General features: G+C 41.2%; 1 protein-coding gene and 1 long non-coding RNA gene across 2 annotated transcripts; one reads left to right on the top strand and one right to left on the bottom strand.

Annotated features, from left to right (window-relative positions):
* Window positions 1-1,335: 1,335 nt before the first annotated feature.
* On the bottom strand, window positions 1,336-20,230 carry sema4ab (sema domain, immunoglobulin domain (Ig), transmembrane domain (TM) and short cytoplasmic domain, (semaphorin) 4Ab). Its single transcript, XM_050034387.1, is given in 16 exon segments — window positions 1,336-5,412; window positions 7,307-7,401; window positions 8,213-8,376; window positions 8,752-8,867; window positions 10,750-10,939; window positions 12,139-12,283; window positions 12,773-12,954; window positions 13,119-13,246; window positions 13,460-13,582; window positions 14,279-14,372; window positions 15,583-15,681; window positions 16,045-16,104; window positions 17,049-17,209; window positions 17,598-17,715; window positions 17,717-17,852; window positions 20,089-20,230. Coding segments are annotated over 15 exon segments (2,544 nt in total). The 5' UTR covers window positions 17,768-17,852; window positions 20,089-20,230; the 3' UTR covers window positions 1,336-4,594.
* Window positions 15,669-17,139, top strand: LOC126383744 (uncharacterized). The gene is made up of 3 exons (XR_007569183.1): window positions 15,669-15,808; window positions 16,858-16,941; window positions 17,012-17,139. It is a non-coding gene; the product is annotated as an uncharacterized LOC126383744 (long non-coding RNA).
* Window positions 20,231-23,894: the final 3,664 nt, after the last annotated feature.

Here is a 23,894-nt window from a genome sequence, read left to right as displayed (position 1 = left end):
AAGTACATGACATGGATGGTCTTTTAAAAAAAACATATCCCTTCTCCTCTTCACATCTGTAGTGTGTGGAAACAGGTGAATAGTGTTTACAGTTTTGGGAAAGTGGTCTGTCTTTTGGTAGATGGCATCATGGTCTGGGATGTTTAGTTAACAGGCCAAGTTATAGTGTGAAAGCAATCGGGAAAGACTGAAAACCCAGGACTTTAGTTTGGGTAAAAATAAATTTTGGCCACAAGGGGGCACCAACAGACAAGCACGTTTTCTATGGCTATGACGGTGTATGTGGATAAAGTATGGGTATAGCAATCAAGCCATGAGCCTCATAATGCTAAAAGAAGACTTACAACGGGAACTCTAAATACTGTACAATAATTTAAATGCCTAAAGGAACTAAACATTGGGTGTATGCTGTAAATAGAGCCGCACTGTGATCTTGTGCAACTTGTTTAGTCTCAGTTATTCACAGCGCATTACCTCATGTTTGATTTTATTGACATACACACAGTATAAGCAATTTAAAATGCATTCAAATGCACCTGCTGAATATTGTTAACAATACAACTTGAAGTGAATACTACTTGGGGAATCAGTGGGCTGCCGCTGTTCCTTGGTCAAAGTCATTGTTAAGGGTATTCCTAATTCCTTACTTGTACTTTATGTGTTGAGGGGGCACAAATCTCACATTAACAACAGGCCTGTCTTACTGAGCTTGTCTTGTTGTGGCAGCTGTGGTCAGAGTCACATGGTGGAACACGGAAATGTATTTTTTCACAGTTCACAACTTCGACTCTGCAGCTGGTGGGAGTCTGTCCGCATTTAATAATATCACATTCCAATAAGGGATTTCATAACAGCCAACACTAGATAGATTGTGGCATTCTCCGCCCCGTCCTTGAAGATATTTCCGGATATCTTCCTGTATTATCACTTCATATCCTTATACCTCTTTTGGGAATCTCTTGTTCAGCATCCATTTCTCTATGAAAGAACAGCACTGCCAGGGTGACATAGGAATGTTAACGTGAGCATCACCTTTCCCAAGTTAACAAAGAAATGTCTCATGTGTTCATCTGCAACCAATTGTTCCCCTTTCCATTAGTGATGGGCGAAAATGAAGGACTCTTTTTAGTGTCTGTTTTATACTAGGTCATACGTCCAAGTACTCATGAATCCCGTTACATGTTGTAACTAATTGCAGCAACAGCACTGAATGAACGACCTCCGCCAGCCAAGGCCAATGGTGCATTCCTGTGTTCTGTGAATGGTCACTCTTCCTACTTTGGTGTGTTCATGAGCTTTGAGTTGTAATGTGCCAACAACATGGAAACTACAAAGGAAAGGTGATGTATTTTATTGCTTAGACCATTTCAATGACACTTGTTGACGAAGAGTAAAGGAAACATTTCAGCTGAGCCATGAAATATGGTTGGAAACTCATTTTCAGGTTATTCCGATACCAAAGGTCATATCTGTAACATCATGTTGAGCATGCATAGTGTACTTATATACAAGAGGGATGCTGACTCAATGTGTTAAAATCAATATTTTATCTTTATTAATGTAAACTTGTACATGAACACTGGTAATGCATTGAAGAGGAGTTTTGTGGGGCGGGCAGCACTAGCTGTTGACTGTGCAGGTACTATAACGGAGTAAACTGACACCATGTTTTGCAGAATGTATCAACATTCAAAGGTTTGATATACTGTAAAACTTCAATTAAAAGCCTAGTCCCAGTCAAACATCCAGTTCCTTTTAATAGCCGGGTGTAGCTACACATTTTGACAAATAGAGACCTGGTCTGGTTACCAAGCAGTTCAATTTATAGAAGTTCTTTAGATGTATAAACCCAGATTGTTGACTACCCACTGGAGCTAATGCTGGTTACTTGCATTGACTGCACATACAAATATAAATGTTTAAACTTTGGCAAAATGGAGATGCTACATACTGAAACCATGAGCACCAGAGAGGACTGTAATTCATTCAGATTTACTGGCATGATGAAAAAACAAGTAGTGACTTCCTTCCTCTGAAGCTGTCATGAAGTCAGAATATGCATCCATTCCTCAACTACCCTGTAAGTTAGTCATATTCCTTGAGTCCATAAGGGTCCACCAATCAAAAGAATCAAGTGTTTTTCATAAAAAATAATCCAAGTCATGAATATTGTCTTAACAGGATAAAGTGGTGTTGTGTCGGTATGCCAGGTGCTGTAATCCTCTCTGATGCCCCGTTTGTCTGAGCTAGATCAAGCTGGATTCTTATTTGGTATGTTATTCTTAGTTGAGCAACAGTTTTGTGTAAAAGGAATTAAAGGCCTGTCCCATTTGGATGCTTCTCCCAAATGTGAGCCTCCTGAGTTCAGTGATTTAAGCAAATAATAGCCCAGGCTACTAACTGAAGTTATACAGTATTTACATGTATATTGTGAAATGAATTGGCCACTACTTTCTTTTCCTCAATAGCTTCCAACTGTTAAAGACACATTGGAATATTTAAGCAAGAGTAAAAATATTTGTCCCAGAGATCTTTCCTTGCACCTCAATAAACACATGGTGACATAAAGAGGAAGAACTGAATGGATAGAAATCATACAGTGGGCCATACATCTTTACAAATTAATTACATACTTTTAATGGATCAGTCAGACATTTTAGGAATCCCTCATTTGCTATCGTAGCTGACACTCAGATAAGATTATTCAATCCCAGTTTCATCTCTCTGAGATGTAAAAATGAAGGATTTGTTGTTTTTCTCAAAAGTGTGTTTTTCAGTTATGGACAGATTTAGGCTACTTTCAGTGCTTGTGCATGTAGACTGTATGAATAAGACGTCAGGATCGACATAAATGTACTACAAAATCATGGCAATGCAAGGATAAAAAAATGGACAAAAACACGCAAAACCTGCAAAAAAGAGGACTTAACTATTTTTTCACATTTGTATCAAGGACAAAGGACTCAAAGATCCATTACTGCAAATGTGCAAAAGTACTGTATGTTTTGCCCAAAAACATAATTAAATAACACTTCAAATTCAGTGAGTTTGTTGATGATGTTTATTTGTTCTAGATTTTCAAAAATTAGAAAAAATGGAGCTGGTTTTCTAAAGGAGAATTGGGGTGGATGGTCATCATATTGCCATTTAAAAATCCAGTATCTAAACCACAGAGGATGTTGTCAGTGAGCCCAATACGAAATAAAAAACTGCGGATTGTACTGAAGGCAAGCATTTTTCAGATTAAGCAGGAAATCAGACACCTTGTTTAGATGCACTGCAACCTGGCTAACGTAATATTCGTGTATCCGTACAGGATTTCTCCCCGACCCCTGTATGGTTTACTAGATTTTACTGTAGCGACAAAAGGCAATGCCCCCTGGTTTGTGTGAGTACATGGTGGGCTGACAGCGCAGAGAGGTCAGGCTCTGTTGTGAGAGCACAGTTTTCCTTGGAACAAGTGTGCCTGGATTTTGTTTTTTTAAAGGGACAGTTCATCCTAAAATCAAAAACACATATTTTTCCTCTTACCGATGGTGCTACTTATCATTCTAGATTGTTAAGGTGTGAGTTGTCAAGGGTTGGAGATATTGGCTGTAGAGATATCTGCCCTCACACCAAAACAATTAAACTAGTAGTGCAGATTCGAAAATATGTCATTTTGATATTTGGGTGAATTGTCCCTTTAAATAGTCATTGGGTTACTGGTGGAAATTTATTAAGCATTCTGGAAACTTGGTGCAAGTTTCCAGTTTATTCTGACTGGATGTCCAGTGTGTATGACACACAGGAAATCAGTGAGATGACCCAACAGCTTAACCAAAGCATCACCTCAACTGTAGCCAAGGCACGTTTACATTATGAGTGTAATATCGTCTCACAAACAAAAGATAAACAAGTCTGCTTGACCTCTGTAGCCTTTTCCAAGTGTAGATGAATCTGCCTACAGTCATCCACCCCAACCACCTATTTATGTTATAGGAACTTGTGACATACTGGACTGGGGAACACCTGGCCACTGTACATAAACCGAGCATAAACTATATTTCCTCCAAAATGTGTTTGGCAAAGCAAATTGGCAGAGTTGCATACACGGCCATTTTACAATCTAACATTTTGGTCATGTGTGTTTTGATTGCACGCTTAAAAATGCAATTATCCCATAAAAAGAGATGTTTTGCAGTCACTGGCTTTGCATTACGTACTGATTAGTCTATAAAAATATTTAAAGAATCAGCTGTACTAGATGAGCTTGTACCTTCCTGCCTCAAAAGTTACCGTTTAGTAAGTGAAAACACATAGAACAATCAGAACACAACAGCCACTGTGTTTCAGTGTCTGTCAAAGACAAAAACACTCCACCTCCACAGTCACGAGACTCCATTTAAGTACCACAGGAAGAGTTTCTTTCATCCTATTAGATACAACTCTTTCACATCAGAAGCAAAGTCCACAGTATTCGTGCAGTATCATTGGCTGTGCAAACAGGACCTCCCACTGGGCTGACTGACAGTCACCATGGTGACTCTAGTACCTGGGATGACCTCCCTTCACCGTTGACCTCATCTCAAACAGTTTAAATGTCTGGGACTGTTCAGATGGGGGTGTTGGGCAAATGCCCATTAGAGCCTGTGAGTGCCCCATTACAAACTAACCCACTGGCCTGTCCGCTGTGTGGGGCTTGTCCGTTGCGTTTGCTAAGAAACTGGTTCCCCCTGAGAGCCTCCTGCTCCACAGGGGTCCTTCTGTCAGAGTCTCTGCTCGGAGTTCCTGCCTGCGGGGATGTTCGGCTGCGGCAGCGCTTTCTAATGACGTACAGAAGCATGGTGATTAGCAGACTGAGGCAAAGCACCAGCAGAATTGACACAACAACCAGCTCCCTCAGGTAGCAGGGGCCTCCGGCCGACGGCAGGGGCTCCCCATCCAGAAACTTTGCGTCTTTCTGCCCAGATTCCCCTGTCCACTGGGTCACATTTCTGCCCCACTGTCTGGTGGAGGCCTGAGTGTCCCTGCTGGACAGCGTTGGCTCAGTCTCTCTTTGTTTTGGTTCTGTTCTTTTAGTCCCCACAGAGGTTTGCAGTCCAGGCCCAGGCCTGGCCACAGCCCTTGTGGTGGGTATGGGGTGTGTCTGAGGCCGGGTGTAGCTGACTGGAGTTTGAACCACGGGGCTGCTCTTCTGTTTTACATGATAGATGGCCATAGTCTGTTGGTATCCATTCTCAGTGGACAGGCAGAGGTAGTGACCCAGCGTGGCGGGGGTGGCGACGAAGCTCAGACTCCCGTCCTCCAGGTGCAGGTAAAGGTCTGCGGACAGTCGGCTGTTTGGTCGCTCCCACAGCTGCTGGGAGAGCTGCGACGCTGCAGGACACTGAAGCCGCACCACTTCATTCAGAGACACTGACAGCAGCTCACCTGCAGGACATGAGGCTGATATACAGATTACTCACCAAAAACCCAGATACACCAAGACCATCCATACCCCTCTACACAACATCACTGAATATCAAAAAAGCTGCCAACTACAATCTAAATCTGCCACAGAATCTGTTGACCAGTACAGAGATGCTTAAATGTGTGTGTTACATGAGCATGTCTGAAAGGCATTATTAAAGCAAAAGGCTGCAAGGAAACTAATATTCTTCGCATGCTCGCTGCATAGTCTGTGCAAAGCGTGCCTACTGTAACACAGGTGTGTGGGATGTGCTGATGTTGACCTTTAATTAAAGTGCATACATCAGTTTGCTTGTGCCCAGTGTGGGATTAAAACCCATGCTGGGGAAGTAAAGCTGATGTGATAGTGGAGCAAGGTGTTTTAAAAGAGCTGAACACAATTGATTGAGCTAATCAGGTGTGGGCAAAGAGATGGGAAATATGCAGGCTGGCCTTCATCAGGAACAGGACTGAAATCATTGTTTCAATCTGCTAAATACTCTGTAGCTTTCTTTAAACTGGTAAACAATGCATATTGAAAAACAATTCTTTATTTAACGTGACAGTTCATCTGATTCTATGCCTTAATGTAGGAACTGCCCATTGGTTCGACTGCCCATTGGTTCGACATCCCATTGTTCCGACCATATTAAACTCATTGTTCCGAAGTCCGTTCCGAAATCATCATGATGCCCTGTGGTTAAGGTCTGGTTAGGTTTAGGCACAAAAACCACTTGGTTAGGGTCAGGAAAAGATCATGGTGTGGGTTAAAATGAAAAAGAAAGTGACAAACACATAAGCCGTGAGCCTGCTCCGCCTCAAGCCGGTCGCGGCGCACCATACGCCCGCCACGAGCCGTTCAGCACCGCGGACAGTCGGACTAATGGGATGTCGAACCAATGGGCTGTCGAACCAATGACATGGACCCCCTTAATGTAAGCATGATGGCTACACTCAATGTCCTGCATTCCTTCACAACACTGGTTGCGCACATTCTCAGATTATTGCTACATGTCCTCCAGATGCAGTTAGGACATTTACAGTGGACTAAGTATATCAGAATGTGGAGAGAGGTCAGCAACAGACTGAGCAAACCACAACAATGATGGTGTTAAGTTTTAAAAAGGAACTAATAAACCTCTCAATATATGTGCAAACTCATGGCACTAGAGGTTGGTGGGAGTAGCTGCTCATTAGTAACCAAGTCAAAAAAAACAATAAAACCAAAGCTGTTAACATTTGTACATGGACCTTTTCATATACTCCTCTGCAAGTTTGGACTGGGACACTCAGTTTTTATAGTTGAATATTTTAATTATGACAATAATTTATGAGGATGAAGGATCAAGGATGATCAGTTATTTAATACATTTGTCCACTTCATTAGTAAATTAAAGGTTTTAAATATTGTCCATTACAGCCTTATTTTAATGAATGCTGTTTTAATATGTCTTTAGTTAAAAGGTGTGTATTTCTAAGACAGCCAGACCTTCACCATGTGTGCATATGCATGCTCTGAGGAAGTTCTAAATTTCTTTGCAGAGTACAAACAACAATTCAGGTAAGAAAATACTGATAAATCCTGGATTTGTGCATGAAATGTATGCACAGTTTAAGCACAGATATGTGCGTGCCCACTGTTTGTGAATGAGGCCAAACGTCATGACAGAAATGTCAAAGATATGTTTGAGGTCATTTGAAAACAGCACGTCCATCACACAGATGTCAACTAATAAGTAATCTTTACACTTTAAAATGTCCCACTCAGAACTAATAATTTTCCAAAAAGTATTAATTGCATCAGTGTCGATGTTTCCTACATGGAGCATATAAACAGCTTAAGCAAAGCAAAGCAGCTCAGATAAGTGACACTTACCTGCAGGCATTTTGTTTGGACCAAATCTGGCTGTATGTGTAAATGCAACACTGTTGCATGCCTCCTCAACGTTCCCTCGATCTACGTCCTGGCCACTGAGGAGGGAGAAATACAGTCAACAAAAATGGCTGGTACAAGTGCCATATTGAATAGCAGCCACTCCCATTTCCTTTTTTATAGTTTATTGGTATTACCGTTTCTTTGCTGAAATCTGTAGCAAGGGAATCCTGTGGACAAACATTCTGAGATTCTCAAACAGCTCATAGTTTAGCCCAGACATTCACAAGTGGGAGTCTCAGCTCAGGAGAGCTATAGATAAGGGCTCAAAGAGGAGGCTTTAAATTATCTGCTCCATAACTGCACTATCTTTGCTAGGAAATCTTGATCTTCAGCTCCTGCAAAAAATGTTCTTATGGGTTGAAGTCTGGTGATTGACTGACCATTCTAAAACCTTGATTTTCTCAGGGAAAACAGATGACTGGCTGCTCTGTGTAATCCCATGTGGAACAAAAAAGTATGTCGGGTGCTCTTGGAAAACAAGGAAAAAACAGGATACACAGGAACGCCGTCCAGGCACTCCAAAATACGAGAAAAAATATATTGAGTAAGGAAACATTAAAAAGCCTTTATTGTTGTGGCTAAATCATTAAAAGAGTCAACAGATTTCGACCACTGCAGGTCTTCAGACAACACGAATATGGCCTCATCTATACCAAAGCAACAACCAATAGGAGGGTAATAACGTTTGTAGAGGTGTCAAGCTCTTGAGGACCCAAAAATTTACTAACTATTTGTCATCATCAATCAATCCACATGTTCCTAAAATGATGAGGCAACTACATTGTTTGTCCACAATATAAACACAACATTTTAAACTTTAGAATGGCATAATCTTGTGGTACTCACAGACTGGTCTGGGTGTTTGAGGCCTCCACACAAGCCCGGCTGACAGAGTCCCAACCACAGAAGGGGTCTCGCGCCAGAACACACTGAGGACAGGTCCAGTAGAAGGAGCAGTTTGCTGTTGGAACCCTCACCACACCCTCTGACGTGCCAACGTATATCACACCCTGTAGTGGGACAAACAGGTAGTATAGCACCCTCAGATGATTTTACATGAACCTTTACCTTTTATATGACATACACTTTTAGTAATGAGTGGATCTTCACAGGTTTATATATATTAATTTCAATCGGGTTATGTGAACTGCATATATTCTAATCCTCATTCTGAGAAACGCTAGGGTCTAAGTACCATGTCTGAAGGCTTACTTTTAGTTTCAAAGGTACCATAGTGAAGGTGTTTGGTGGAAACGGGGCTTTACTTACCTGCGCATTAAGAAGAATGCTTTTTTTTTGGCTCAGCACTCAACACAGACACAGTTTGAAGGGAAGAGAGGAGCTGAAGTAAAGTGAATTAAGTAAATGTTCCTCTCAGTGTGTACCTTTGTTACGGAGAGCTTCAGGCTCTTGACAGGCTGAGGCTGCTCAAAAACCTGGACCTCTTCTATGATGTGGACTCCACTCTGCAGCAGCACGGCTTTGTGCAGGTAACCAGACTCTGAAACAAAGTTAGTGAGAAAACAGTCAGGTTTATACAATGAACAGACTTAATACTGTTAAAACCCTCATGGAGTTGACAGTAGGTTGTGAAATATAACTTCTAGTCTAAGGTGTCCAAGTTCTCGAATAAAACATCATCATTACACAAAAGACCTCTTTCTTTAAAAAGGAGGATGTTGCCATATTAAGATGGCAACAATTAATGCAAATTCAGCCCTGAGACTTCTGCACGAAGAAAAACATCAACGTAACAGCTGATTCCAAACTTTTCACCAGTAATGTGTATCTACAGCATCATCAAGATCTAAAATAATCTTGTGGTGTGACCACTTGTGGCACGATGGAGCAATGTTTTTACGAGTGGCTCACTGTTTTGGTTGTGTTGTGCACACAAACATCTGTGCTTCTAACCATAAACCTGTGCGTCAGTTTGTTAGCATCAGCTGTCGGCATCACAGTTTGTTATCAGGGGAAACACCCCAACAGCTTTCAGCCTCCTAGAGCTCAACAACCGACCTCTGAGGACTGCAATCAACACAAAGACACCCCTGTCCACAGTAAGCCTGCTGTCAGTGCTCTACCTCACCATACAGGATTAACAGTGCAGGCAAAAGGGACATAACACTGGATTGGATAACTGGCGATAGAAGGGGTGATATATGGAAATTAATTCTAAGGTCTCACACAGCTCTGATCTGACATATAACTCTGGTCCAGAACTGAGAGCTAACGAAAATTGTGCCAAACCCAACCGTAACAATGCCAGTGTAACAAACAAATAATAATAAGCAGGGTCCATGCACATTGTTTGGACATACAGTATATGCATTGCACTACTTTTAAATCATCATGTGTAAAAAGGGTGTTTACACTGAGCAGTACGGTACAGTTCAGTTCGGAAAGCTTTTTTTCATTTCCACTGTGAAAAGTTGTGGATGGTACTAATGGAAACGTTATGATCGTCCCCATTTTTGGTCACCCTTCTGTTGGGGTACCTAGCACACAGATCTGGTACTAAAAGGTAGAGTTGTGAACACTGCAGTCTGTTGGTCAATAGAGGACGGTAACTCTGCTCAGGGCTGAGTTGTGGCTGGTTTTGAGGCTCATGTAACCACTGTTCATACTGTGGACAGTTTTATTAGTAGACTGTAACTATAAAAATGAAAGGACCCTCACTGCAGCCTGTTTTGTTTTGTTCTGAAAATGTCGGCGTGCAGCCTCGTTATGTGGACGATAAGCAAGGTGCAGACCTCCATCTGTGTCACCGGTGATGAGGAAATACAGTGAGTGCTCAACGGAGCAGTGAGTGACAACAACCCCACCCACATTTAGAGTACTGTTTGCGGTGGAAACGCTAGGGTCTAGGTACCATGTCTGAAGGGTTATTTTTGGTTCCGAAGGTACCATACCGAAAGTGTTTGGTGGAAACGGGGCTACAGAAAGCAGAGAGAAACAGGAGGATGCACCCACTAAGGTTCTTGAGCTGGACTCGAACCGGTAACCTTGCAGTCACAGAGTTTGTGTCTTAGACCCTGAGGCCTTCAAGACAATATATGTACATTCTGACCGCAATGGACACTAAACATTGACAGAGTTGTACATACAATAAGGTTATTCACTTTCACTGACTTCAAAGCAGTACTTTACTAATAATATGTAAAACTATGAATTATTGTTACGGTGGCTTTACGCCCAAGTCGACAGTAGAGAAACGACAGGAAGTCTTATAGCTGATTAGGAGCCAACCTGGACTCCAAACATTAACCTCTTTCTACATGAATTAAAGAAAAGAAGCATTCTGCAGTGTTGTGAATCCTTATGAAATAAATACTAAAACAGGACATACTGTGTCATATTGGTCAGCCTCTCACGTGGCCTACCTGTTAGCAGAAACAGGACAGTGTAGTCTCTGTTGTTGGCAGCCTGGACTCTCTGCACAGTCAGATGGCTGTATTTGTGCTCAGCAGACACCATGGTCAGACTTCTTCCAACCGGTCGCACACTGTCATCTGCTAGAAAGTTTTCTTTGACGAAGCGCAGGGCGTTGTCAGATGCGTTGTGGAGGCCACACTAGCATACAAAAAGGCAATATGACAGTAACAGAAATTAAACACACTTTGATTAAATCATTTCAATATAGTACAACTTGGATCTGAATTTTTATGGTTCATCATTTGTAGTTTACGATCAGAATTTTCCATCGTCTCTTTAGTAAGTGATACATTCGTCGATTAGATATCCAATCAGCACAAGCCTGGTGTGCACACAACTAGTAAGTACAGGAAGTCAAAGGTGAAGCAGGAAGTGGGTCTGTAAACTGTTAAAACAAACATTTTACTGTTTGCCCAAACTCTGTCTAACCTGGAGGTATGTTTCCAACTTGTCAGATTGTCTCACTCACTGACTTTAGTGATGTCCCCATGTCGCCAGTGGAGTTGCAATGATTAGTAGATTAATCAATTTGTTGACCAACAGAAAATTAATAGGTTCATCTCTGAGGATTGAATAATCGTTTCAGTAATTTTCTAGGCAAAATAGCCAAACATTTGCAGGTTGCATTCTGCTTGTATGTGAAAATTGAGGCCTTTCTTTATCATACGTAAAAATAAACTGAATAGCTTAACATTTTTTAAGTGTCGGTCAGATTAAACATACTATTTGAAGACGTCCCCTTGGGCTCTGGGAAATTACACAGGGCATGTTTTACTATTTTTTTATATTTTATTGACAAAACGATTGAAAGATTCATTGAAAAACGAATGCGCAGATTAACTAATAACGAGAAAAATCATTAGTTGCAGCCCTAGTTTCCAGATATCAGCTATTAACTTGATGAAAGAAGTGTTGGTATTGATAGAACAAAAGCATAATAAGAAGTCCTGAGTTATAAGAAACTCGGGTCTTAGACAATTTAAATTGTTTCGCCATCTGAAACCTGAAACTTCCTGAAATAAATTGGAATATGAACGCAGCCTGTTAGAGGTAAAGCCAGTTATATCTCCCTGTATGTCTTATAAATTCAAAGTCTTGACTTCATAAAAATGAGCAGTCTTATCCCAGCCTAACAATGTGTTTATATTTTTTTGGCATGTGTATATTTTTGATTTGCACCTTCTATATTTTTATTGTGTATTTTGTTTCTATTTAAACTCATTATAATCGCACTCTTCCTACTTTGTACTGTAACTGCTGCACGACAAATTACCTCTGGTCAAATCAAGTTCCATCTTATTGTTCCATTTTCATACCAATTACAAGGGACCCTTTACCTCTCCTGGATTTGCGACCTTCTCTTGAACCCGTGTGCTCCATTGTAATGTGTCCCGGTTCAGGACTTTGTAGTTACCAGAGAAAACTGATTTAATGTCAGACAGGCGGAATGAACACACGACTGACCGTCCAGAGTTGACAGACCTAGTTAATAGGAAAAAAACAACAAAACATAAAAGACACAGTGAATATGAGCTACAGACAAAATCTACATGAGTAGATATATGTGTAAATAAATATGACAGCACAAGGTAAAAGCAGTATGAAGATTCCTGCTTCAGCTTGGCATTAAGTATATATTAGGGATGTTGTTATACTAGTTTTTCCTTCCCTATACTGATTCCGATACCTGAACTTGCACATCTGCTGATCCAAGATACTGATTTGATGTAGTTATGGTAAATATAACTTCATCTTTTTAGGTGATGAAAAATGACTAAAAGCTTTGCTGCGACATCCACTTTGGAAACCGTCACTTTAAAAATAAGACTCTGGCTTCATATCAAGTAATTTGCTGTTTGGAAAAAACATTGCGAGAGGCATAAAAGTGATGCTGCGGGGAAAAAAGGCCACCATAGCTTCAGAGAATGTAGATTAGGTACTGAATAGATCTTTGCCCTTTAACAAACTGACCACTGGGAGGTGAAGATGCCATAAAAAAGTGTGTCATCTGCAGAAGCTCCCTCTGCTGGTGGGAGGGTGTCTATGTCCTGGATCACATTGTAGGGCAGCTCATTGTCAGCCTGGCACAACAGCTGAGCTTTGGCAAACGTGGTCCAGCGTCGCTGCAAGGTCCGCTGACCTCCAATGTCACTCTGACACACAAGAGGAGAAGAGGTCATCAAGCACAAGACTAAATTCCAATTATGAGAACATTGGTGAATGCCACAAATTGTCTTAAATTGCTTGTATGTACCACTTGAGAAAAAATGTGGTTGTGGGAGTGCTTGTTGCATGAGGCACACCGTTTAACCCTTACCATGCAGATCTGAGAAACACGAGAAACAATAAATTTATCAATGAAGTCGTACTCTCTGCCCACTTCACTGAAGAAGAAGTAGATTTTCTCCTCATCAGGAATGAAACTGGAGCTGATGAAGGTTGGATCTATAGTAAACAGATGGCAAAGTGTGCCGAAGATGTAAGTTTGTGGAAATCACCATTCAAATAAAAGGATATGCTACAGCTTATCACTAGGTTTGTTTCAGGGACCCTTTGAGTCCATTAATGGGAAAGTGTCTTTTCCATGATTTCATTAACATTAAAACAATTCTATTCACAACTGCTAGGACAGTTCATTTTGACAAACAACACACTCACCCTCCAGCCATCCTAATGTATCATCCAACTTCAGGTCAACACGCCTGCCCTCGCTGAGGTGCCGGGAAATGACTGGCCGGTTCCCCCTGTAGTCTGCAACTGTCCCGGTATAAAGCTCTCCATCTAAGAGACAGAGGAATACTTAACACAATACTTCAAAGCAATGCAAATAAATAATAAGTCATGTCCCTTTAAAATTAATGATAATTAGTTTCCTAGCATGCAAACATAGAAAATTATAAGTGCTACATTCTAAACAGATAGACGGTCCATTAAAGCCCAGGCTCACTGACAGTTCTGCATGACACCACACTCCAAAGGGTTCGATCAAAACTGAAATGGGCCAGTATCTCCAACACTCGGCAACTCACATCAGAACAGTCCAGACTAAAAAAACAGCACTGCAGCTAAGAGGAGAAATATATGAAATGTCCCTTAAAGATTAGTTACAGCTACGACGCACAACTCTACATTAAATTTTCCCTTGACAACATGAGAAATCAGTTTTCAATTTAATGACTCCTATTGTACTGATAATTAATAAATAATGATGAATCATTTAGATCAAGATAAAGTGTGGTAAAAAAAACTTTTTCTTTTCTTTTTTTACTAAGCAGGATCATAAGATTTCTCTTTGTGTTTTTTGTCACATACCATCTTCCACCCATCCCTCCATTGGTTTCAAATAATGCCTCTAGTTCTATTTTCAGTTCCACACAGGCGCTGCATGTTTGGATTTAAGCAGCAGCCACATTTTTCTTTCACCCTGCCGCAGCTTACATTTTAGTCTAGCAGCTGTGGCAGCATTGCCTTACCCACCTACGATTATGGCAGTGTTGCGTTGGAAGGGGTCATAGGGGCAGCGACCTCTTCCTTCATCAGGCTTGAGGCTCATCGTTAACGTCTCTGAGTTCTGGACAGAAAGGAGGATAAAGTCCAGCTGACATCACACTAAATGATGAAACTCAAATCACATTAAATGCAACCTGCTGCTTTTAAAGAATATCTGAGTATTACACACTGAGGGCCGAATTCACAAAGAATGAACTGCGGCCGCTGATAGCACCTTGAATTGCACTTCACTTGCACCCGCAGTTTGCTCCGTCTTAACGTCCTATTCACAAAGGATATTGCGCTAATGATATACCAGCGCAAACACGCCCACAAAGTTTGGCAGCTGAGTGCAGTTTGCCCCTGATTTGCCCCTGATTGCAATAAGCCACACATGGCAAAGTATAAATGCTGGCTTTGCGCCAAGAACACCGTGGCAGAACAATGGCAGACTTTGTTTGGCAAAGTACTGAATACTGTATACCCTCATGTAGTGATGTCTGCTGGTGAGTCAGTCTAACAGTGTCGGATGGGTTGAGGCTGTGGATTTGACCAAGTTTGACCACTTTATCACTATTCCCTCTCACTTGTAGCTGTTTTTTCGTTATCTTTTGAATTTAATATGAATTATGGAACCGTTTTTGTTCACGTTTGTTTCCCCCGTTTCGTAAAATAAATTATTGAAAGTTGCTTTTGAAGTGCGTGACAGAAGTGCGTTTTGAGAACGACCGCAGACTGTCACCTGTTCAACGCATCAATATCTTCGGATGCCATTAAAGTAATAATGATTATAATAATAATGTCAAAATATTATTTACAGACTGATTTAACAGACGATCACTGCTGCCACGATCACTGGAAAGTCTGGGCGAGAGGCTTCCACAGAGGAGCGCCCAGTTTGCACCAGCTTTCTAAAGACATTATTTGCTTCACTCAAACTGCGTATGGCTATTAGCGCTGGTGTTAGTGAATTAGACGTTGTTTATCAATGAGGCTCATTTGCATAGAAAGGGGCAATGTTTGTGCCAAATATATGCATATTACCTCATTTCAATACGTGCAAATAACACCGGAGCACCGAGACACAATCTGCTTGGCAGCGCCGTTAGTGGAGCATTTCACCCTCTGCGCATGCTTTGTGAATTAGACCGTATCTGTTTGTTCCATTTTTTACCGGTTTAGCAGCCGCAAAAGCCACGCAATCCTTTTCATGAATTCGGCCCTGAGTGTTATCATACTGTCACAATGTTGAGCAAACTGATAAGTTCAAACCTCTGTGCAAACAAACTTACAATGTATGTGCAGCGTGGACTGAAGGCAAATGTTCCACAGGCATAGATGTGGGTGGTGTTCAAGAACTGCAGTACACGGATAAAATTGGGACAGTCGGCCTAGGAAAAAAAACACAAAAAGGACAGCAAGTTAGACGTTTCAGTAAAACCAAAAAAGTACAGCGAGCAGTGTGTGCCTAAAGCAGAGCTTTTGGATTTTTACAGATCATCAAGATCTCCTGTCAAAGTAAGTTTCACCCACTGAGAGCTCCCACTAAATAAAAGATTATGAGACACTTTGCTCCCAAACATAAACAGTCATTGTGTTTCTCCTGCTCATTAAAGGAAATGGAAACGTTAGCTTCATGTTAATGATAGACTTGTCGTGTTTGGGTTGGTATGCTGAGTCAAGAGGAGACATTTTGAACTGTGGACTTTAATCAGCTCACAGTATTTGTACATCAGTACAAACCAACTACTTGCCATTTTTTTGCCTTTCATGGAACATTGTTGAAGGTCTTTCTCTGAGGGGCTCCAGTCCAGCTGAAAGAAGAGGAGAGCAGCTGAGATTCACATCCATCTCAACTTCAAGATGCAGCTGAACAATAAAATACATCAAAACACATTGCAAACTTTACATTTATTGTGCAGGAGTGGGGAAATCAATTCAGAGAAGATGGCAGCTAAATGTAGCGGGTATTAATTTTATTAATTCATTTTTGATACTGCTGTGAATTACATTGAGAGGGATGCTACCCACTTTATGTGTGCCTTACTGTTCTTAGGGCTGCACGATATACAAAATAAAAATCATATTGCGATTATTTTGACAGATATTCCTACTGCAATATCAGTTGTATTTTAGTGGGAACGGTAATTTTGCATTTTATTGTCACTGAAAACAAATACATATATAGCTAACAATGATGATAATGTGATTTGTGCTGTGGTCTGTGCCAAACAAACATGTTCCCTTACATCTGAAATATTATTTGTAGGCCGGGGCATCTCTATAGTACCACAATGCCACACCTATGTCGTGCTATACCTTGCACGAGACTCTTGTCCATGAGTAGATGCCCGCTTCCTTCTACACAGTGATATGGTTAGTGGTTGTAGTTTGGTAGAAAGAAAATAGTTCCTACATGAAACTGCTCACAGCAAAGTCAATATATTATCTTCAGTAACCGGGTCGTGATTTCTGGAAGGAGTCATTGCTGTTGAGTTTTTCCAATGTATTTTTTTGGTACTTCAAGCACCACAAGCTGAGTATCATCTCGTTCCATTATATTCCAGAGAATGCAGACATCTCTTTGGCTGGTATCTCCAACACTGTGCAACTCACACCAAAACAATCTACATTGATAAACAGCACTACAGGTACGAGGAAAATATGTATTTTTGATTTTGGGTTGAACTGTCCCTTTAACTATGATGATTCTCAATTTAGGTTGGGCCTGCAGCTCCACCAGCAGTCGCTCCCTCACCTTACTCCTCAGTACGATGGCGTCCCTCTGGCTAACATCCAGCGCTAACACAGCATCCCGGGCTCCAACGTACAGCATGTCTCCATCCTCGCTGAGCAGCAGTGTAGTGGTGTTGCTGACATCATGGCTGCTGAAGCGGGTGAGATGTCTCCCAGGACTACCTGTTGTTTCACAGCAGTTAACACTGGGATTAGGCATTTTCATCCAATTACCAGAGACAATCAAAAGCATCCTGATGTACGCAGGCTGCAGTCCGCTAATTTCCACAGAGCATTCAACACCCAGATGTCAAACATAGTGACTTCCCTGAGCAGGGATTCAGGGAGAACGCCACCCCTTTTTATGCATAGTGCTATTGTCAGTGTAAAAATGACAAACCAAAATGCGCTGTCTACAACATAAAAAATTACCACAGCCTTTTATCATTTATAAAACCCACACTGTTAATGATTTGCAACTTCCATCATCTCATCCTTAGCTGCCACATTGCTACTTTTAAATACTTTCGAGTTCACCAGCAGCATAAAGGAAAACAATGTCTTTACTAACCTATAGGGAAGGAGACTCTGGGAGTCAGCCTAGTCAGACATGGGCTCAGAAAACCCAGCAAGGCCACGATGAAGGACAGCAGGCTGGGATTCTCCATTACAGCAGGAATCAGGGAGTCTGACCTTAATTACATTTAAGGTCAGAGGGCGAGCGGTAGGTCTGATGGTCATCCAGAGTGTCAAAGATTTGTTATAAGAGGTGGAGATCGTAGCTGAAGCCACATAATCTGGTTTCTACAGCAGACCATCACTGCATCTGAGACAGAAACACAGACAGAGAGATCATCAGGTTGGTTATGCATTCTGTGCTCCACCACAGATTTCTTTTACAAAGGATTTAGATTCAGATGGGACATTTTTGTAGCAGCATTCCCTGGGTACGTTTCCATCATAACTGCATCAATTACGCAGTGGTGATCATAGTGAACACATTTGTACACCAACAACTTAATGCAACCTAAATCACATGTAATCCTACTTTTGTCTCTAAAATTCTGAGATGTCATTTGTGTCAATAAAACTAAGCATTAAAGCCGATGTTTTCAGAGCATAAGTGTACTTTCCATGACAAAAACACAAAAATCTCAAGCTGTGAGCTTAAAGAACATCACAACATGCCTGGACGTAGGGGGGAGCAACAAAAAGAGTAAAAGCATAAGGATTTGTAGCAGACATGTTGAAGTCGTGGGACTTAATGTTTTTTAATGCTCCAAATATATCTTGCTCGTTGCTTATTTACCATTGCCGCCTACGTGTGTTCTGTCAGACACTAAGCGTGCTACAGAGGACTCTGTCCCAGTTGTTCATGCAAATCAATAACAGGCAGACATGGACCCAGGGGAGTCCGAGTATTCACAAAACAAACAGCTAATTTCTTAAGCAAAATGCAAATCATCCATAAAAGTTATGTATTGATGGACCACCAGAAATTTGAAATTTTAAGAATAATTTTAATTTCTACAGTTTCTGGCTATGATTAATAGTGTGGTTTTTAGGATTTATACAGACGGCATGCCTTTTAAACCCACCAGCAGGACTCTGGGTTTAAAGGGTATTCAAAATAAATACAAAATAAACCTTTTAAAGTTGTATGTCCATCCCCTAAGCCAAAATAAAAAAAACACAAGTCCCTCCCCAGTGCTTAATTTATTTTTTTTGACATGTCTCCCCCATTTTGCATCACCCCTTTCCGGCCCTTATAAATAACAAACAGTCCCTAAGCCAAAGCCATCAGTTGTGTATTAGACAACAAGTGTCCAATACTGATTTGCCCCTTAAAGTGTTTATATATACCTATATTTACTTAATTAGTTAGTTAGTTAATGCAATACGTTGGACCTCTTGTAATTGTTAAAAAATGCCAATATATAAGCTGTCATGACAATTTGTGCTTGAGGAAGGCAAGATCCAAATGGATTAAGGTAAACTGTGCCATTGTTGACTACAGGGTGCTTTTTAAGACTTTTTCAGGACCTTTTCTATCCAAAATTAAGAATTATTTATGGACAAATCCTCTTTTTCTTATTCAACCATTGCATGTAGGTATAAATATAAGTCCGGTGCAGAGGTAGGTTATATGTAGGATTACGGTTATTGGAGTAAATTGGGTTAATCTACATTTTGCAAACAGGTAAGTACAAGTATGCAGTAAAAAGACACTATTAGGTTCAGTGGAAGGTTTAAAGATTTGTGACATCAGAAATGTGGACTTTCACACAAAATTGAGCTTAACACATTTAGAGCTGCAACTAATTATTTTCTCCATTAATAAATTAATAGTTAATAAGTCAATAAAATGTCAGAAAACAGTGAAACAAACCCAATGTTGCATATTGAAACGGTTTTGTTTTATCTGACCAGCTGTCCAAAAATCACCCAGTCTGCTGATGTAGGCTGCTGACATGTGCCACTTGCAGATACAGTACTCACTGGCATGTTTAAACTGCTGACCTCTTCTTCTGGTGGTCATATAAATGCCACACATCAACAACACGTGCATGCATGTTCTGACAGACATCAGCTCCTACAGGTACCATTTCGCCATGTTTTGCCCACACTGCTGAGATTCATTAGGGGGGAAATACTTGAAACGCCTTTCAGTATGATGTAGTTGAGTAAATCACTACTGACTAAAAACAAATAAGCAACAAACATAGTTACATTCACATATATGTGTGTTGTCTGTTTGTGTTATTCATCTTAGCTTTGTTGTCTTTGTTTGGCTGCATGTCACTGATCTGTTGCAGCACTGTGTGTTAGGCACACTGCGCGCACACAATGTTGGGAAAGATTACTGCGCAGCAAACATTAGCTGCACAGCTGTTTCCTTTCGGCTAAAACACAGAGGCAGTTAACAGTTAACTGTGAACTAAACACGTGGTATCCGAAGTTCAGCTCCACAGTCAAATCCTGCTGCTAACACTGTTACAACCAACGCGTTAACATGCAGTATTAAAGAGACGTGCTGTGGTGGTTTATGTGCTGTAACTTACTGTTACTTCATCTTGATGGAGCCTGTGCTCAGATAGAGTCGCATTTCTTATCTGTGCAACAGGACGCTGTAACACTAAAGCCAGCCGTCATTTTAGTAAATCTTAGAGACAAACAGCACTCATCCAGCTGATATAGAGTTAAAGTGATCTTACATCCCTGCGGCTGGTTTCCTCCACCGATTCGTTTCCTCTCACGCTCGTTAAGAAAATCCGCAGTTTTCTGTCTTTGCACCGGTGGAAACTGGACAGAAGAAACGTGACCCGGTGAGGAAAACGCTGACCGCGGTTGAGCCTTTACTATAACAACAAAGCCTCAGAGCCTCCTCCCATCTGAAGGTCCAGCAGGCTCCAGCCTCCACCTACAGGGCGCCCACACACATTACAGCCAGATAAACACATAGGACAGGAGATCCATCCACATACAGCACGGTAGGGGCGGGAAGAGGAGCCACGATATGATATTATCACGATACTTAAGTCACGATACAATATTATTGCGATAAAATATGAGGCGATATGTTACCTTTTTTCAACTGTAAATTATGTCCCCAAATGAAAACTTTCTCTACATCTGATTTATCTAATAAGTTTTCATGCCATTTTCTTTGCAGCACCAAAATGTATAGTGGACTGAAAAAGTGATTGATTATATTTGTCGGTGAAGATTCTCAGTCATCCAGGTCATGGTAATCGTAAGTGCTATATCGTAGGCAACTGGACTTACTTGCATTTCTTGAAGCGGTTTCACGGGTCACGTGACCCCTACAACTCTGCAAGGGTTCTCACCCACACAGGGTTCATAGCCTTCAACTTTGTACCAGTCATTTAGAACTGAAGAAGCTTCTTGGATGAGAGGCGAAACGTCCTCAAGAAACGCAAGCAAGTCCAGTTGCCTACGATATAGCACTTACGATTGATTATATTAGTCTAATAGGCTACCTAAAGTTTAATTTATATCTGTCGTATTAATAATTTCTATAATCGGCCTATCATTCGATATGTAGCACCGTGTCATGATATGATATTGCTACAGAAAAGTATTGCGATACAGTGCTGTATTGATTTTTTAAAGCCCTACAGCACAGCACATAGATCAGGTGTGTCCAAACCTTTTTTGAATGGGGGCCAGATTAAATACGGTGGAAAAAAAACCTGAGTAGTGTGAGCTGCTTCTCACATTATATGGCTTATTTAAAAAAATACAAATTATACAAATGCAACTGTTTTGTTTTCCATTGTAGAAGTTGAATACTTTCCTCTGCTCCTGAAAGCAGTGGCTGTCACCGTCGACTTTACGCTTTTTTCTTTGTTTGCTTGTTTATCGTCTCCTTTTGAAAACACACCGTGTAGCTCCTACTTGATGCTTGTCTAACAACTGTACGATAGTCCTGCCATGAGTGGGAAAAACTGAAAAAATGCAACGTGTTTTTGATTTATTAACCGATATTGTGTGGTGGGCCACAGATAGTATATTTTCAAATCCAATTTGAGGCTGTTTTAAGTCTGTCTGAGGGCCATAATTTGCTCCCAGGCTGGACTTTGGACATGCCTAACATTTACATCTTCTACTGCTCACAGTGCAAAGTGATTCAAGCAGTTAATGTTTTTTTATTTTTACTTACTGTTGTTTCATTGCTGCACTTGTCCCCTCTTTGACCACAATTAGTCATAAGTATTGATTGGAAAGCATAGATTTTCCTTAGGTCAACTGTCATTTCTTTCATGTTATCAACATTAAGAGACATGAGGTCAACAACAGGGCTGGTATCAAGCCTTTCTCAGGCCACCAAGAGCAATCCTCAGTGTATTAAAGGTCCAGTGTGCAGGCTTAAGGGGCATCTATTGGTAGAAATGGTATATAATCTTCATACCTGTTTCATTAGTTTATAATCACCTGAAAATAAGTTTTTATTACCTTAGAATGAAATGTTAGTATCTACATGACTTAGGAAACCCTCCATCAGAGAATTAAATGACTACAGGCCCGTTGCCCTGATGTCTATGGTCATAGGTCACAGACTGGTGTTGGCTCTCCTGAGAGGAAATCACAGGCTGGACCCACTTACAGTTTGGGATTTGTGATCTCTCCACTGCTCCTCTCCTTCTACGCCAACAACTGCACCTAAGAAGACTGTTTAACTCCTTAAATTTGCAACACAACAGACATCTGCCTCATCTGGGACAGTGACAAGTATGCATATAGACGGGAGCTTAAACAGCTGGCCCTCTGGTGCAGTGACAACAACCTGGAGCTCAGTTCACAACTGCCCCTATTACCCTACTGAACCACTTTGTGTCGGCTGGGACCCATGTCTCCCAGGACACACAGTGGGCATCCAACATTAACTCCATCAGGATTAAGGTCCAGCAGAAGCTGTACTTCCTGCACCGGCTCAGGATGTTCAACCTGCCTCAGAAGCTGCTGATTCACGTTTACATTGAGACTACTCAGTCTGTTCTCTGCACATCCATCACTGTCAACAGACTGCAGTGGACAGTCAGGACTACAGAAATAATCACAATTGCTCTTGGACCTTTTCTCCTGTTTCCACTTTCCTTATCAGCCCTGCAGTTACTGCTCAGTTCATACAGCCCAGCTCCATTCACTGCTAGACCATCAAAGTTGCCAAGTGCTTCTTGCCTTTTCCTTGTAACTTCTGCTTTCTGCTATCTGTTACCTGGAATCTTTAATTTGTCACCTGCCTGTGTTGAACCTCTGCCTAGTTTCCCTGCCTGGCCCTTTGGATTTGTTTGCCTGTTTTGACTGCCTTCTCAGTTTGGCCCTTTGCCTGCCTCATGATTCCTGTACTGCCAGTAAACCCATATGCCTTCACCGAATCACTAAAGTCATCCCGTCTGCCTGATTTGTCAGTGTTTGGGTCCAGTCCCTCTTTCCTGTATTCAGCACGTTGTGACAGAAAGATACTGTCCCATTCCATTATGGGTGTATCATGTTTTTTGGAGCTAGAGCCATACTAGGGACTGTAAGTCTTTCAATATCTCAGTCTCTGCTGCACAGAGTTTGACCATTCTGTAGCATATCTATAATATATCTTTTGCAAGTCCACCAACTTTATGGAGTTGCAATACTAAATGGTGGAGTACTCCTCTGGTAAGCATGGTAACAGTAGAAGTCCAGTTGTGATTGTGTATATGGATAATCAAAAAACCTGCAGTTTTATTCTATATTTTATCTCTTCTTTATCTCTTCTTATCCCCACAAACGTAACAATGGTCCTTTTTTCATTTTGAGTGGACACAAATGTAGCCTGACATCACCTGACCAAATCCCAAATGTGAGTTAGCCTGGAACCTCTCAATTCATTTTTGGTTTCCACGCTGTAAGCCAGAATGCCTCTGAACACAATTAAACCAACAACCAATCAGAACAACAGAGCACTGAGCAACAGAAAAAATGTAAACAGACTACAGCATGCAGAGATGGGCTGTGATGGTGTAGCATCAATATGTCTGCGAACGAGTGTATCTATTTTTGCCATCAGAACTTGAAGATAAAGGGTGTTTTTACTCACTCGACTATAATACCTGAAACAATAGGAAAGGCCCAAACCATTAATTGACTTGTTGATCTTCGAAAATTCCTCAATGGCACTTCTCTATACAGTCATTGTCTCAAACACTCTCCGTATTAGATTAACGGTTGTGATTGGCTCGTCACATCTCAAGTTCTCTGGAAATCTGTCCAAAGCGGGGGCGGACCAGACGCATCTGCCAGAGCTAATAAAACACAAGCTCACAGATTCGTATGCTTCCCGGGCAAACACAAACCCACAGTCACACGATTT

The sequence above is a fragment of the Epinephelus moara genome, chromosome 22, assembly GCF_006386435.1.
Source record: "Epinephelus moara isolate mb chromosome 22, YSFRI_EMoa_1.0, whole genome shotgun sequence".
Lineage (NCBI taxonomy): Eukaryota > Metazoa > Chordata > Actinopteri > Perciformes > Serranidae > Epinephelus > Epinephelus moara.
Note: the sequence above shows the minus strand (reverse complement) of the source record. Positions and strands in the feature narration are given on the sequence as shown.